Source organism: Podarcis tiliguerta (genome assembly GCF_965153285.1).
Source record: "Podarcis tiliguerta genome assembly, chromosome: 7".
NCBI classification, from domain to species: domain Eukaryota; kingdom Metazoa; phylum Chordata; class Lepidosauria; order Squamata; family Lacertidae; genus Podarcis; species Podarcis tiliguerta.
The window spans coordinates 85,447,991-85,463,930 of NC_139540.1; the positions used below are offsets into that span (position 1 = coordinate 85,447,991).

Sequence of the window (15,940 nt, forward strand, 5' to 3'; positions counted from 1 at the left end):
AGTCTATGGGATATCTTAACAATCCGAGATAGCAGCGGGAAGCAGTGGGAAATGGCGCTGGAATAAGGGAATTTCCCGCCATAAAAAGGGAAGGTTGACAGCTATGATTCTTACTGTGGAATACTCTCCACAGAGAGGCTCAACAGGTTCCTAGTTTGATTCCATTTTGTCACCAGGTGAACAGCCTCCATCGTGCCATCGTGATATTATTTTATTCTGCTCTTCTAGATTTTGCTGGTTTTAATCTTCTGTTTGTATGTTTGAACTGTGTTATAGGTTGCTGTTACAATGTGGTTTAAAGGTGGAGTAGAAATCTCCATAACAAATAAAGTAATAACTGTGTGACCACAGGCCATGGGTGGCCCTTTTAAAACATTTCATTCTCACAGCCACTTAGCCCAAGAAGTACAAATGGCTAAACGAGCATTTAATGTGTGTGTTTTTTCTTCCCCCAGTCACTACAACTCTCTCCTCTGGGCCCGGACACACTAGACAATGCAATGAAACAGTCAAGTCCTATTGCGTCAACGGTGGCGTGTGCTACTACATTGAGGGCATAAACCAGCTGTCCTGCAGGTAAGTGAAGAGATTTCTTTTTTCCTACACAAAAGAACCCTTGGAATCCAAGAGGGTAAGTGCTCTGTGCAAGAGGACAAGGTGTGACATTGCCTGATGGTCCCTTGGCAATGACTAAGAAGAGGAGCAGGCTTAGCTAAAGGCTGTGTCTGTGGCGCCAGGCCATTTCCCCCATTATCCTCAGTGTCTTATGCACCATCAGCACTATAACAAAAGTGCACCTAGGCTGGAAGTAAAAGCAGCATCTCTCTCTTTCTCTCCCCACTCCCTTCTTTCTCTGTCTGCTGTCTTCCAGATCCAGGTAGGTAGCCGTGTTGGTCTGACGCAGTTGGAATAAAATAAAATTTAAAAATTGTCCAATAGCACCTTTTAGACCAACTAAGTTTGTTCTGCTTTAAGCTTTCGTGTGCATGCTTATACCAGACCAAACTTAGTTGGTCTGTAAGGTGCTACTGGACAATTTTTTATTTTTTTATTTTGACTGCCATCTTCCAGTTTCTTCCAGTTGCAGGGAAGGATACCCATTCCACTTTTCTTCACAATTTAGAATCAATATTTCGTGGTGCAGTTTGGCAATTTTAGAGTGTGAACTTAATTGCTTTAACCCAGCAACCCCCCTTTAGATGGGTATATTTACTTTAAAATGGGATAAGCAACCCGTCCTGGGTTTGGGGGCCCCCCTGCTCATCCTGCCACGTGGGGCCCTGGAATTCTGCCCCAGCACCTCAGACACTGTCATCTCTTCCAGGGTAAAAAGCCTGGATATTACCAGTAATAGGCCAGTGTCTACCATTATGCCAAAGATGCCATCAGTCAGCAAAAAAGGGATGCATTTCATACTTTTCCATTTCTAGTGGTCCAAGGTGAAATAAATAATGATTTAGTAAAACCAGAGCTTCATTTTCTGGGTGCAGAGAGTGAAAATCACATAATTTGGAGGGCTATATGAGAAGAAATTATAGATACAGTATTTGCCTATAAATGACTACTTGCTATAAGGCAAGTAGGAATTGAAAACTGGGAATTTTGTGTGGCTTCTAAAGGTTGCCTAATATAGACCTTATCACAGGAAAGGAATGTTTTTTTCATTGCTAATTTCCAATGGTAATGGGGTCTATATTACACAACCAACATCATGGGTATTCTGAAGAGAAGGTTTGTTGAGAGAAAGGACTGTGGAGATTGCGGTTGCAATCCTATGCACACTTTCCCAGGTATAAGCCTCACAGAATACAGTGTGACTCTACTTCCCAGCAGACATGCATAGAATTGCCCTGTGAGCCACCTGGAAAAGCTGACAGGTTGCAATCCTTTGGCAGGACATTAATCAGGATGGTAGTTTCTGCTTGTTGTACTGGGATGGACAGTTTCCCCTCAGTTACTGGGATGGTCACCTCCAAACTTTGCCTCCATTCATGTTTGTGGCATTCTCCATTTCCATAGCAGACAAGACAATTCCACATGCCTTTTCAACATGTCAAGAAATCCTTTTGGTTATCTAAGCCCATTCCATCTCACTACCATGAAGCAGTGCCGATGCAGTTATGGCGGTTCTGCCAGCTTTAAGTATAAATATATGTAATTACAGTATGCAAAATCTAGATGCCACAACTGGCTGTGTATTTCAGTCCATGCAAACTATCGATCTGGGTGCTGGTAATATTCTGTATAGACCTGAGAACCATTGCTTTGTGGCAGAACTGCTGCTATCATGAGGTATAGCTAAATTGGTAGAGCGTGAGACTCTTAATTGCAGGGTTGTGGCTTTTACCCCTGTGCTGATTCCTGCTTTGGACTAAAAGACTAGAAGACTCTTGTCGTCCCTTCCAACACTACAATTCTATGATTCTAAACAGGTGCAAATGTTTAGTTGACTAGTCAGCTTGCTATAGCTTCCTCACCACCTTGAAAAACTAAGCCTGCACAGTCCTTCCTTGCCTATTGGTTTGGAGGGAGAAGAGGAAGATGGTCTGAGCAGTTGCTGGAGGAGAGAGGAAGAGGTAACTAGGGTTGCCATACGTCTGGAATTTCCTGGGCATAACCGGAAGCAGTGTCCAGGCAGAAATTGGCAGAAATGTCCGGTAAAATCCAGACGTATGGCAAGCCATGTCAGCAGTGTCGTTTTTGCCAATTTTCCTAAAAAACAGCTCAGAAAGCTCAACAACTTTTCACTTACTGAAATATGGCAACCCTACTAACTGCATCGCTGTTCTATCATTCTCCTGCTTGCTTCCTGGTTTGTCTGAGAGAGAGTCTTTTGGGGTTCCTCTCAATTTGGGGAGACTGTGCTCATTTGTGATCCAGTCAAAAGGTGTTTGCTTCAGTTGGGACAGAGAGAGAATCTGAAGGAAGCTGGATTAATTTCTGTGCTGGTGTGTGTGGGAAAGGCTCTTTGCATGAGGACTGGGCTGAAGTAGTAAAACAAAATAAGGTAGAACAAAATATTTTGGGGACCAGAAATGAACGTGTGTAGTGTGTGCAGGAGAGAGAAAACTTGTAACACTGCTGCATTTTTAATCAGATGTCTATTTTTGTAATCCTGCTGTCTTACTCCGTTTATATATCTTACAGAAGGCAAAGAAATGCTAGGTATTTTTATTTTTATTATTGTTGTATCTTAAGATACGTTTCTTTCTGGGAATTAGTTATTTGGGGATTTTCCCTAAGTACACAGTTCAGAAATTTTGGGATTCAGTCTCTTTACTTTAGTTTTGTGCTCCTTTTTGTTGTTTGCAGTTGGTACTAGGTAGTTGTGCTCAGGTCAGGTCAGCTCTGGAAGAAGATTATCCTTGGCTCTGATAACATTTTCAACTCCATTTGACTACCTGCTTGTGGAATTACTATTATTTTTTATTACACATTTTTATCTCCTCTTTCCTCCAAGGAGCTCAGTGCAGCTTCCAAGGTTCTTCCCCCTTCCCCATTTTATGTTCACAGTAGCTGTAGGAATTAGGTTAGGCTGGGGGACAAAGAAGCTTCATGGCTGAGATTTGAACTGTGGTCTCTCCCCATTCCTAGGAAGAGGAGGCACGTGACATAGTAACGTAGATGATGATGTTTGCTCTCCCTATTGATCTGATTATTTATTCAAAGCCAGCTCTGGGCACATTCACTAACCAATCTTTGCAAATTGCTAAATTCTTTGCCACAATGTTCATCTCATGGCAGGAAGAGCTATAACTCAGCTTTATTCAAGCTAAATACAGACACTTGCTCTGCAAGTAGTGTGCCTCAGTGTCCCCATTTTAGGCAGAATTTTCTGTAGATGTGCTAACAGTGGCGTAGCGTGGGTTGTCAGCACCCGGGGCAAGGCAAGTATTTTGCGCCCCCTAACCCCTGGATTTTAGCACTCTGAGTGCGAGCGCCCCCCCCCCAGATGTTGTGCCTGGTGCGGCCGGCCCCCCCTGCACCCCCCACGCTACGCCACTGTGTGCTAAGGCTAAGCACAGAAGGCTTTTCTTATATATTTTCCTCTTTCTACTCTCATTTGGCTCTCAACGTAACTTTATGCATTTCCTGCAACTTCCTCTATTCTCCTTTCACACTTAAGTTCCACATTACTCTATCCCTCTCCTCTTATCCCACTTGCCGGTTTCTTTCATCCTTCCTGATACTTTCTTCCTCTATCACCACCACCACCACCACCCTTCTATCTCCCTTTCTAATTCCCTTCAACACTTCCTCTCCCTAGCCCTTTCCCTTCAGAGGAGGGAGACCTCCTTCCCCCAATTTCCCTGCCTCCCAGTCACCTTTGCTCAGCATGTCAGAAGTTGGTGGTGCTGGCATTGGTCCAACCAAAAGGCTGCTAGAGGGTGGAGCAGGCGTGTAAGGAGGTACTGGATGGGCTGTGGTACTGAGGCACATCTGAAAGTGGTCCAAGGCTTGCAGCACAGTTGGGCATGACTTCTGGGAAATGGCCTCATGGGTCAAAGTAGGGTCTCTACTTTGGCCTTCAGGTTGAGGTTCACCGCCGGTCAAATGAACAAACATCATTGTAGGCATTAAAAAGCTGAAAGGCCTTTTTACCTCTGCAGAAAATGATCTCCAAAGACACAGAGTACTTCCACATCATCCCTACTCTGAAATGCTCTGGCGTACCCGCCAGCCTATCATTAAAAATATAATAGAAGTGCTTCCTATACACAATGAAGGCCCATACAGCTCCTGCAGAGCCCTGGGTCTTTACCTGCATGGTTTGATTTCACACCATGGAGCAGGCAGAGGATGACGTTTCACCTGATGTCAACCACCCACCTGTCAATGTGGCTCACAGTGATTGTGGGAGATCAGGGTCCAGCTCACCAGCCAGGGTCCAGCTCCCACCCTTGGCCTTTTCATTAACCTTACATTTTCTTGCGCTCTGTCTCCGTCTCTCTCCAAAATTAAGTTATTTGGATTTATAGACATTTATAGACATTTATAGACATTATTACCTAGTAGGAGTGGCCTAGTCTGTTTCGCTGCCTGAAGTGAAATTGGAAGATGCAGCAGCATTCACTGAATGATCCCAGATCAGTTGGGAGCCCTGAATAAATCAGGAATCATGAACCATAAATAAATCAGGAGATATTGCCCTCACTTTGACTTTTTGTTTTTGGTGATATCATCATGAGGCTGACTGTGTTGTGTTGTGATATCACCCTAATCACTGCATGATTCCTGGTTGGCTGGGATTCACCATGTGATCCAGGAAGGTTGTATAATCAGAAGGGATAAGTGATGTCAAAGCAAAGTATCTGGTAGAAAACAAGACATTGACTAGGACTGGAAGAAAAGGAGAATATTTTCACAATCAGCATTTTTTTTGGGGGGGGGGGATACTTCTATCCCTGTCCTCTAGAATCCGTATTTCTGGCCTAAAATTTGAAACAGAATAATATTTATCACAATTTTACTCCACATACCCATGGATTTTTAGCAGAGATCGCCAAAAGAGAGAATTTCTGACAGGATATTTTAGCCAAACAGACTTCTTGCTGAAAAATGTTTGACTTTCTTCCAATGTGTATCAGCTGTTTGGTGAAACAAATGTGGCAGACGTGCTGACTGATGGCAAAGTAGCTTTCTTCATACTAACTGGGCACCTGAAATACAAGATAGGATTGAGGTACGGAGCTGGCTTTCTGCCTGAGACAAGAATATATGAAGAAAGATCAGAGTTCTGTGACACTGAATGGACATGTATCCCGTTACTTGGTTGGCTTTAACTGAATAACTGTAGCTCATCTTTCAGGGACGGTTTTGGCCACTGTTTGAGGAATGAATGTTGATCTCTTTCCTTGCCCATCCCCCTACTACATCCCTCCCTTTCTTGCTTCCTGTCCATAGCTATTGCTGTAGTATCTATTATAAAATTTGGGAAAATCCTGAAAAATGATAAATTCAATATTTTCCATTTATGATGTAAGAGAAATAAAATATTAGAAGGTTTGGAATTGGATCATAGAAGGTAGAGTTTGGGGATAGCTGCTGTTGCTTAGAGGCTGAGACTGCTTTGGGGTTGAGCTCCCTGCCTGTTAGCTGCTTAACTTACGTAAAATAGACAACTGTTACAAAAATACCATAAGTCTCTATTGCTGTATTACCCAAAGTAAGCTACCAATGCAATTATATACATGCCTACTCCAGCTGTTGGTTTACTCCAAGGTAAGTGGGTATAAGATTGCAGCCTAAGTGGCTTTCTAAAACTCAAACGCCCCACCAGTTGGAGAAAGAAACTTGGAAACACACAAATATTCCATTTGCTGTTTCTCTAAAATTAAGGAAGAAAGGCATAAAACATGACTGGCTTTATAAAAACTAACATTCCATCCATCCAAGTATCTTTATTGTTGTTGTTGTTGTTATTAATTTGACTTATCAACTATCTGAATGCCCACCTTCCGTTATGCTAATTGCCCTCTATGGAGTGTCACTGATGAGTTGTCAATAGCCTCACATCATGCTGCCATGGATTTCATTGTAGGCCACAGGCAACATCTTGGATTTTGAACGACCTGGGATACTCTTAAAGTAAAATTGCCATCAAACTTCCTTCTAAAACAAAATTCAAAATTGATTTCATTAACTTTTTTTGAACAAAAATAATTTCAGTTTTCAAATTTCAGTTTTAGCAGGTTCCATATATCTCTCTTGTCTGGATTTCCCCTAAAGAGATAAAACAACCAAGGAATTAAAAGGCACTCAGTTGCAGCAATGCAGACGCAGCATTATTTCATAATCTGATTCCCCCAATCAGGATCTGACACAACCATAATCAGAAACAGGGCAAAATTACTGTAGATAATTTACAGAACAACAACAAAGCAAAAAAAGCAAAGGGAAGAGAAAAAGACATACTCCGCAACCATCCCGGAATTAAGGAAGCCATCCCAGCTTCTGATAGGAACCTGGAATGTCTTGTTTTTTGGTCCTGCTCTCTGGGGTGAGTCAGCTGGCTTGTGCCAGTGCCGGACCAAAAGATGCTCATTTTTAGGTTCCACACTCTCACATGATTCACCTGTCTCCCACAAGAGCTCGGGACCAAAAAACAAGCGTCCTGATTTTTCACAGTGGGATGTTGGAGAGTATGGAAAGAGAGGTTGTGTCCCAAGGGGCTTATAGGAAAAACAAATGTTATGGGGGTGACTGAGTGGCAAGGGTAACCAAATGACCAAGAATAGCGAGAAATGGAAGAAGTGAATAAATGAGATGCATATGAGCAAGAGATATCTCTTTTGGCTTTGTTTCATTGGAGGATGAGGACTGAGGCAGTAAACCAAGTGCTTCGAAGAAGATGTAGATTTTTTAAGAAGAATCTGAAGGAGGGATGAGTAAAAAATCTTGTGATTCCTCCGATCTACAAGAGTCTTGTTCTCCTGATCATGTGTACCATAGTCAAGTTTCAACTGTTGGCTTTACATCACCCTTTTCTCCCTCGGTCTGGCTCTCCAAATTGCTCTGATCAGTCGCCAGTACCCTGGGGAATGGACTATATATAACATCTGGGGTGATATGCCTGCACTGATTCCGATGAACAGGGTCTCACTTCCCGTTTCTCACATACTGTCACAGTTGCTTTGTCTAGGGATGCAAGATGAACTTTATATCTTGAAAATGAAGCTGTTAATTTAGTTCAGGGAACCTTTAACGTGCATTTGAGATTTCTTAGAGCTAGAGTAATATAAGAGAACCTCCTTCCTTATAACAGTAATCAAAGATCAGTTTTTCAAAGCCAAATTCTATTGTTTCACTGAGTGACAGCACAGGGCTTCTCTGCCAGTATGGATTGTGACTGGAACTTGAATATGCACTAAATTTTGCATGCTATTAAATAAAAAATAGAGTTTTGCTCCTTCCAGGTTATCCTTTGCCCAGATCCTTTATTATGCAGATCAGAGACTTCTGTATTCCTACACAATCTAAATAATAACCTTTAAAAAACTAGTTTGTACACAAATGATCAAAACAAATGGGAATATGAGTAAATTATTCAGGAATCTTCAGCAATATTTGACTTTATATATTAATTGGTTTAAGAAAGGAGAAATTAATTTGGACCAAAAGCATAATGGCTAACAACATAATTCCTCACTTGATGAAGGAAGAGTTTGCAGAGATGTTTTTCTAAATGTGATGCCAATGCCTTTTTAAAAGAATTGCTCCCCCCACCGCTGCTTCTTCCCCAGATTGTGCTAATGGGGACTATAGCTTGATTTCTCCAGGTGGAAATAAATTCATAGCTAGAGCTTGTTTGTCACTGATTGGAGTTAACTTACCAATATGAAGCTGGGGAAAAGAATATGAGGCAGCAGCATCTGAATCAGGAAAGTCCATGCAAGACCCAGACTGATGCCCAGATGCAGTGGTGGGTTGCATGAGGGAAAATAAGTTGAGTTTGACTCCTGGCAAGGCAGAGCCTCTGAGGGTGAGTGGATACCGTGCCTCAGATATAGGCCAGCTGCCTGCCCTGGATGGGGTTGTCTTCCTCTGAAGGAGCAGCTGTGTAATTGGGCATCTCTCCTGGATCCAACTCTGTTGTTAGGAACACCTTCCACTACAAGTGCAGAAGCAGTGACTGTTGGGATGGCTTGATCACAGTAGTTCAAGCATTGGTAATTTCAAGATTGAATTATTATGACGCACTATGTGTGGGGCATCTCTTGCGGTCGGTACGGAAGCTGCAGTTTGTGCAGAATGCTGGAGCTCAATTACTGACAGGAGTAGATCTGGCCAGGAGCAGTGGTGCTGCAATAGGGGGGGCTGCTTCGCCCCGGGTGCCATGTCTGGGGGGGGGGGGTGACAAGAAGGCACCCCGCCAGGGCTTGTCCCACGTCGGCGGCATGAGCAGCCATCGTGCCGCTGCAGCTGCATGTGGAGGATCCTCTGTTCGTGGTTGCAGCTGCAAGCAGAGGATCCCAGTGCAGTCAGCAAACAGCTATGTACAGCGCATGTGCAGTGTCGTATGCATGCGCTGTATGTAGCGATGCCGCACATGTGATGTACATTGCAGTTTGCCACCAGTGCCGCTCGAACGCCGTACGGACGGTGGTGGGATCCCTCCATTGTCGCTACAGCCGCATGTATTTACAAAAAGGAAGGCGGACTTCCTGTTTAGAACCTTCCCGTTTCGGTGCCAAATTAAGATGTTTAAAGATCCAATTTTCCGTTCTACTCACGAGTAGTTGTTTAAAGTCCAATTGTCCACAGGAAAAAGTCAGCGCTCTCCGGCAACAGCAGTGCGGCTTCACTCCGTGAAAGAAGCAGTTGATTCAAAGCACCGCGCCGCTCACCCCACGTCGCTCCGGATCCCGAAACCGGGTTTCCCCGCGAGTAGGGGAGGCGCAAAAGGTGCCAGCCGAATCCCACGTCCACAGGCTTCTCCCGCCTGTGGTTTTTAATGGGTCTTCGCCTTCGCCGTGGCGACCAGACCCTAATTTCCACGGAGCGGATTCCTCCCGATCAGAGGAGACCCGCCATTGCCGGAGACGCTAACCCGGAAGTGCTACAGCCGCATGTAGAGGATCCCAGCACCATCCGTATGGCACTGAAGTGGCGCCACCGGCAAACCACTATGTACAGCGCATGTGTGGCATCGCTACGTACGGTGCATGCGTCGTATGTAGCGACACCTGCCCTGGGTGTCACAACACCTTTGTTTGCCCCTGGCCAGGAGATTACATCTGTGCTCAAAGAGCCGAACTGGCTGCTGATTTGCTAGGAGCCAAAGCTCAAGGTCTTACATGTAGTATATAAAGCCCTTAATAGCTTGGGACCCGTTTACTTGAAGCATGGCTTTGCCCCCTGTGTGCCTCACTCAGATCTATGGAACTTGGACTCTTGTAAGTACTGCACCATACAATGTCCACTCGACATCTGTAGGAAGGTCAGCTTTCAGTTTGGTCCTCTGGACCTTCCCACCTTCATTATGCTGTTGTAGACAGCTCCTAAAACCCATTTTGTTTTGGCAAGTCTATTTGGACATGTAAATGAGCTATGAATACCTGTTTTAAAGTTTTGCTGATTTTTATTTTTATATTGATAATTGTTTTATTGTCTTCTATGGTACACCACTTGAGGATTCTTTAATAAAGCAGCCAGCTTGTACATTATTCTAAATAAAAAGAAATATGGGATGGCTTACTACAGTGTAAACACTCTCTGAAAGGCAGAGAAAGACACACGATCATCCTGTGTGCTATGAACTGTTACATCCAAACAGTACAGAAATGACAACTATTGCATAGAAAGAGACTTCAGTCCCTTTCCCCCCTCACGGAACTACAATTCCAATGGTCAATCCCTCTTCCCAGGGAATTCTGGGAATTGTGAGTGGAAAGGGGGGTCTCTTTACAACTCTCAGCAGCCTTAACGCACTACACTTTCCAGGATTCTCTGGGGGAAGCTGCAACTGTTTAAAGTGGTATGATTTTGCTTTAAATGTACAGTGAAGATGGAGCCTTAGAAGTAAATCCAGCATGATTTTTCCGGGCATTCTGGGTTTAAAAGAACCGGGTACATGCAGCTTTGCCCACTAGGTGAACGGGTGATGTTAGCTTCGTTCCTTTCCAGTGCTTGTCCAAGGATTGCCTTTTAAGTTATTCCAGAGCTATGCATTGCAGTCCTGTGCATATTTACTTAGAAGTAAATCTTCCTAATTTCAATGGGACAGCTCCCTAGAAAGAATGCACAGGACTGTAGCCTTGTGGTTAGAAGATGTGTATAGTCAAAACATGGGTATTCCCCTCTGACCATGTTGTAAGAGCATTCTCCTCCTCATTTGCTCACTTTGGGTTAAAGAAGATGACCTTTTGTTTTGCTAGATGGTGTCTTTTTGAAGAGATGCCTTTAGATTTGTTTTCCTAGTGGCATAACTTATTTTCACTTACTTATGCTTTCCATAGCCAGCTAATTATATTGACAGGTTGAAATTAGCATCAAACAATCTGAACAAGATACTGACAGTCCCAGAGATCATGACTGTATCACACATAAGGAAGAATGATAGAAAATTGGGAACAGCACCCTAACACCACTTCTTGCCCCAATGCAACACATTTAGAAATGGGGGGTTATTCAAATCCCTAGGCATGGACTAGTGGGTCTTCTCTTTTTTTCTCAGGGCTGAAACCAATTGCCTCTGTGCAGGGTAGCTGGGTACACTTGCCCCAGGCTTCGGAGGGCTGAATTGTCCGGCCTCCCCCACCCGGGACCTGCCAGGCTTACGCTGTCCCACCCTGGGCTTCAGACAAGCTCTGCCTGGACCTGCCCTCTAGCTTGCATATAAATTAGAAGAATAAAGCCTTCAGAAAGCACGGGGAGGGAGTGGAGCAATTGCACAGAAAAGGAACTAGGTGGCCCCCATTTGACTCTGCAAAGATTAGATCAAGGTGCCTTACATTAGATGCTTTCATTTTTTTTTAATTCATCGCTGTGCACTTTTATTTCTAACCCTAGCCTCAAGGATGATGCCAGCCTTGTTCTGTGATTTGTCCCCTTTTCCTCCTCCAGATGTCCAAATGGATTCTTCGGACAGAGATGTTTGGAGAAACAGCCTTTGCGATTGTACATGCCAGATCCTAAGCAAAGTATGTTTGAAGAAAAAAATTGCACCATACTACTTATAATCTCCTGGGTACAGCGCTGGATTTAGAATGGCATAGTGAGGGTGTTCTTTTGAGTTAAGATCTGGGTTAAGGTTTAGGGTTACAGGTAAGGGACCAACCCCAGGCACATCAGAGGAGAAATCTCGAAAGGGAGCTGATTTGGCCGCAGAAAGAGCCTCGTTTCAGTCTGTTTGGATGTCATGCTATCTTGTTTCTCTCTCTTTCTGGTTTTCTTTCTTTTGTTAGGTGTCCGAACGAATTCACAGGGGACCAGTGTCAGAACTTCGCAATGGCCAGCTTCTCCAGTATGTCTCTTTCCACTTCTCTCTTTCTCTGTTTTATCATAACACACTGTGTGGCACCTTTAAAGCAGCTCTTTTCTGAATAGGAACCTTCACTTTCCTGCTTTGTGCTTCAGTTGTTATTGCTCCTGATTCTAATCTGAACAGAACTCACCACTGATGTATAGTTCAGTCAAAATCTAAATGCAGCAAGGAATGAGGCTGTGTACGCACTGTCATTTATTCTGACTCCAGTGTGCTCCTGATTCTGTGCACAATATAGAGCTACCCTGTAGTTGGTTGAGAAATAATGCTGTTTGATGCATTTGGTCTCAACACAGCTTAAGTCTGAAAGCAAAACTTAAGCCACATTCACTTCACATTTCAGCTGAGGTGTCTGTGTTTGTGAGAGCAGTTGCGCATGTGTGTGCTTCATGAATAGTAATTTGGGGAAAATTTACCGGGGCTGGGAAAACAAAACAGGTTAATGAGCATTGAGTGAATACATCCCTACCTCACCTCTCGTGTGTACAACAAAATGCAAAAGCAACTTGAAACACAGTAGGAAGGAAGCAACTGCAGCATGTTTTAAGCTGCTAATGTGTACATAGCCTGAGTCCAGTTAATCTGTGAGCTGCCCTGAAAGTGTCCAGCCTGCAAGGAGTTCATTAGTTCATTATGTCACAAAGCATAATGCAAGGGGATCGTTTTTCTTATCCTCAGAGCTATAACAATTTGGCAATTAGATGAAGATTGCAGCTAAGTCTGAACTTTAAAAACAAGTCCAGTTTTATTCTAAGGGCACTCCATGATGGCAACAGAGGAAGTGGCTGCAGCTAAAAAGACATGGAGAGAACCAAACCTCTCTGCTGCCATCAAATGACCCTATAATGTGTCAGCGTTTCCGATCTGAGGACTATATGATGCCATTTTGTATGACACGATTAGTGACCCAACCTGTAGCCACACCTGTGTTGAGCCATCTGTTCCCAAATGCCTGGCAGCTAGCGTAAATCCCTTGTGCCAACATGGGGACCCTGCAGCTCAGTACCACTGAGCAGCGATCCACAGAACCAGGACATCCTGTTACTTGCTTTCCCAGAAGTGTTGTTCACTATGATATATGGGTGGGTGGCTGCTTTTTTACACAATTTTGAAAAAAAATTGGAAGTCTTTGCTTTCAGACCCAAATTTGATATTATAGTTGATACCAAAAAGTTGGGGAAATATAGTTAACAACAAAAACAAATTTTGAAAAAAGCATGTTTTGGACCTTCCAGTTTCACCTCCGCTGGATTTGCTGCTCATTGCCTTAAATGGCACTGCAGCCTATCACAATGTGCCTTGCATGGTAAAATGAGGACTAGGTGGAAGGGTAGCAATGGCTATAAAGGGAGGATGGCTGGTGAGCATAGTGCCTGCAGCACAAGCTTCTGTATTGGCTTCTACACGAGGAAGTGCACTTTGGAATATTGGTATGGGGTTTCAGGATGTGGCCTCCGCCCTCCCCCCATTTTTACTACTGGTGGTTTTTCGTGGATTGGGGGGATATAAATGTTTAAATAAATGATATTTTCTGCATACATGGCTAATTTCATTGCAATACAACCTTCTTCGAACAAATGATGCTTAAGAACAGTGATGCTCTTACTTTTAAGAGCTTAGGATAGGAATTCCGGCCATATAAGTCCTAGACTCTGTCATAAAGAGTATTCAATAATCTGAGCCGTATGAGGTTTTGTAAACTATAAACTAAAACAAAACAAACACAAAACCCAATAAAATAGTTTTAAAGTTCCAACAGAATATGCACTCGTGCAAGTAAACATGAGTCTAAACATATGCATGTTTGGTTGGTACAGTAGTCATATGCAGGACTATTTTTTTCTAAATTCCATGGTAGTTTAGTTCAATGGGGGAGCTTTGCATGGAGAAGGCTCCAGGTTCGGTCTTTGGCTTTCCTAGGTAGGGCTGGGAAACCCTCCCCTCTGAAAGCCTTGGGGGCCCTGTTACTGCCAGTCACAGCAGAGAAACCTAATGGATCCAGGGTCTAACACTGTGCACAATCTCAGTCCGGGAAGATTGGGAAGGTTTTAAATGAAAAATTAGCAGAATAATTTTTCTCTTATTTGGCCAGCCCAGAAGGAAAAGCGGAAGCTTTGGAATAATCAACTTTTTAAAAAGAGGAAAATGAAAGAGAAATGTTGGAGGGTATACATTTAGCTATCACATATCTTCTCTGTAACAGTGACCAAGCCTTTCTGTATTTTTATCTTGGCCCACACAGTGCAAAGAAGAGCCAGAAGATGCTATATTTAGGCATGCATGGTCTAGAGAGGGTGGTGGGTTCTTTAAAATCATATTGTGGGAAACCTGGGCTCAAAAGAGGGCTTTTGCATTCCAGCCATGTACCTCCAAATGCTTCCTTGTTAAAATTCAAAAATCACAATTTTCTTATGGTTGCCCCTGAGGTGCTTTGAGGTGCCTCAGTTTCTCAGATTAAGCCCCCAAACCGCTGTTTCTCTAGCACTGCAGTGTGTGTGTTAGGTTAAAAGGTGTCAAATGCAGAGGCTGATTAGTGCAGTAAATTAAAAATAGGGCTCTTTGTTGGAAAGATCAGTTAACAATATAAAATACAAGAAGACATTCCTAAGAAATTATCTAACCCATAGAGGTAGGGCCTAAACCTTGATAGATTCAGAGTTTAAAGTCAAATAAGGACATAAGTAGCAAATGGCCAGCCGCCATACCTTTAAAGCATATTTACCGTAATCAGAAAACAGCAAGAGCAGACTAGAAATTATCTCCGGCAGCAAAATCTCCAAAGAAGCCAATAGAATCTATAAATGATTTTCCTACTGCTGGTCTAACCAGTTCCCCTCCAGTGTCTTTGTAGGCAAATTGGGCAGCGATCAGCTAAGCAGCAGGGGAAGTGGTAGTTATCTTCAGGTAGATCGTGTCCTCCCTCAAAGAGGGCATATGTTGCAGTGAGACCTGGAGACCGACCTCCTGTGCTGTAGGTGGGTAAGATTGGATAGCCCCAACACCCGATTGGTAGGTCCCTTGATGTTGGGTTTAATCTGGCCAATGGGGCGCAGTCCAAACAGATCAAGGGACCTATATATACCCATGCATGTGACCCAGAGCTTCCTCTTTCCAGCCCACCCCTCCCTACTTTTAGGGCATTTTTTGTGATTGACCTTGCTATGCCGTCGTGTGTCGTCTGTCATTGGGACAGGGGCACAGCAGGAATTTCCCCCACTTGGCTGATTGGCTGTTGCCATTTGGGTTTCACCTGCCGCGAAAGAAAGATAACTGGGGCTGAGAAAAGAAGATAATGTGAAGGATAAGTTTTTAGTGAGCAGAATAACTGAGTTTGTACAATGCATTCAATATGGCACAGACAACTTTCCAGCGTATGGGTGAATTTGTAAATTTTATTTTAATCTGAGGAGGGGTTGATTCCATAATTTATTTATATTTTGAAAAAAGAAATCCACAGAATTATGTAAGCCCTCTGAAGGAAGGTGACAAAATTTGACTTCAGTAATAGCTGTAATTTGCTGAAAGCATTTCACTCACATTGCCTGAGTAATTTTTACATCAAACCTACATATGGTAGGCCATTTTATTATTAGTCCTGTATGATCCCTCTTTTATTATTGACTTCAGAGTTGTCGAATAGGCCAGGAAGTGTTCCAGGCATACCATCCAGTCTGTTATTGTTAAAATGAAGGGGAGGGTCTTAAAGCCGAGGAAGAACAGCTTGCAGCAATGCTGGCTTTTATCGGAGATGGAAAATGAAGTGAATCTGTGGCAGAGATCTGTAAACAAAAACCAGCAGAAATTACTTGAGGAAGGGAACCAAGTCACAATATGGATTTCTTTGCGAGAATTTAGCATATCCAAAGCAATGTCAAATCTTAAAGATCGGAAATGGAGACATATATGACTTGAGTAATATAATCTTGCTCTCACACGCACATAGCATCTTTTCCC

General features: G+C 43.3%; 1 protein-coding gene across 6 annotated transcripts in view; it reads left to right on the plus strand.

Annotated features, from left to right (window-relative positions):
• The window catches only part of NRG2 (neuregulin 2), a 126,476-nt gene that overhangs the window by 86,523 nt on the left and 24,013 nt on the right, over positions 1-15,940 (plus strand). For 4 of the 6 annotated variants that reach the window (XM_083448686.1, XM_083448688.1, XM_083448689.1 and 1 more), the window contains exons 4-5: positions 456-576; positions 11,907-11,965. In XM_083448686.1, coding sequence (XP_083304812.1) covers positions 456-576; positions 11,907-11,965 — 180 coding nt within the window. Of the gene's footprint in view, positions 1-455; positions 577-11,565; positions 11,643-11,906; positions 11,966-15,940 lie in introns of all 6 variants that reach the window. The other 2 variants (XM_083448687.1, XM_083448690.1) reach the window with 1 other exon arrangement.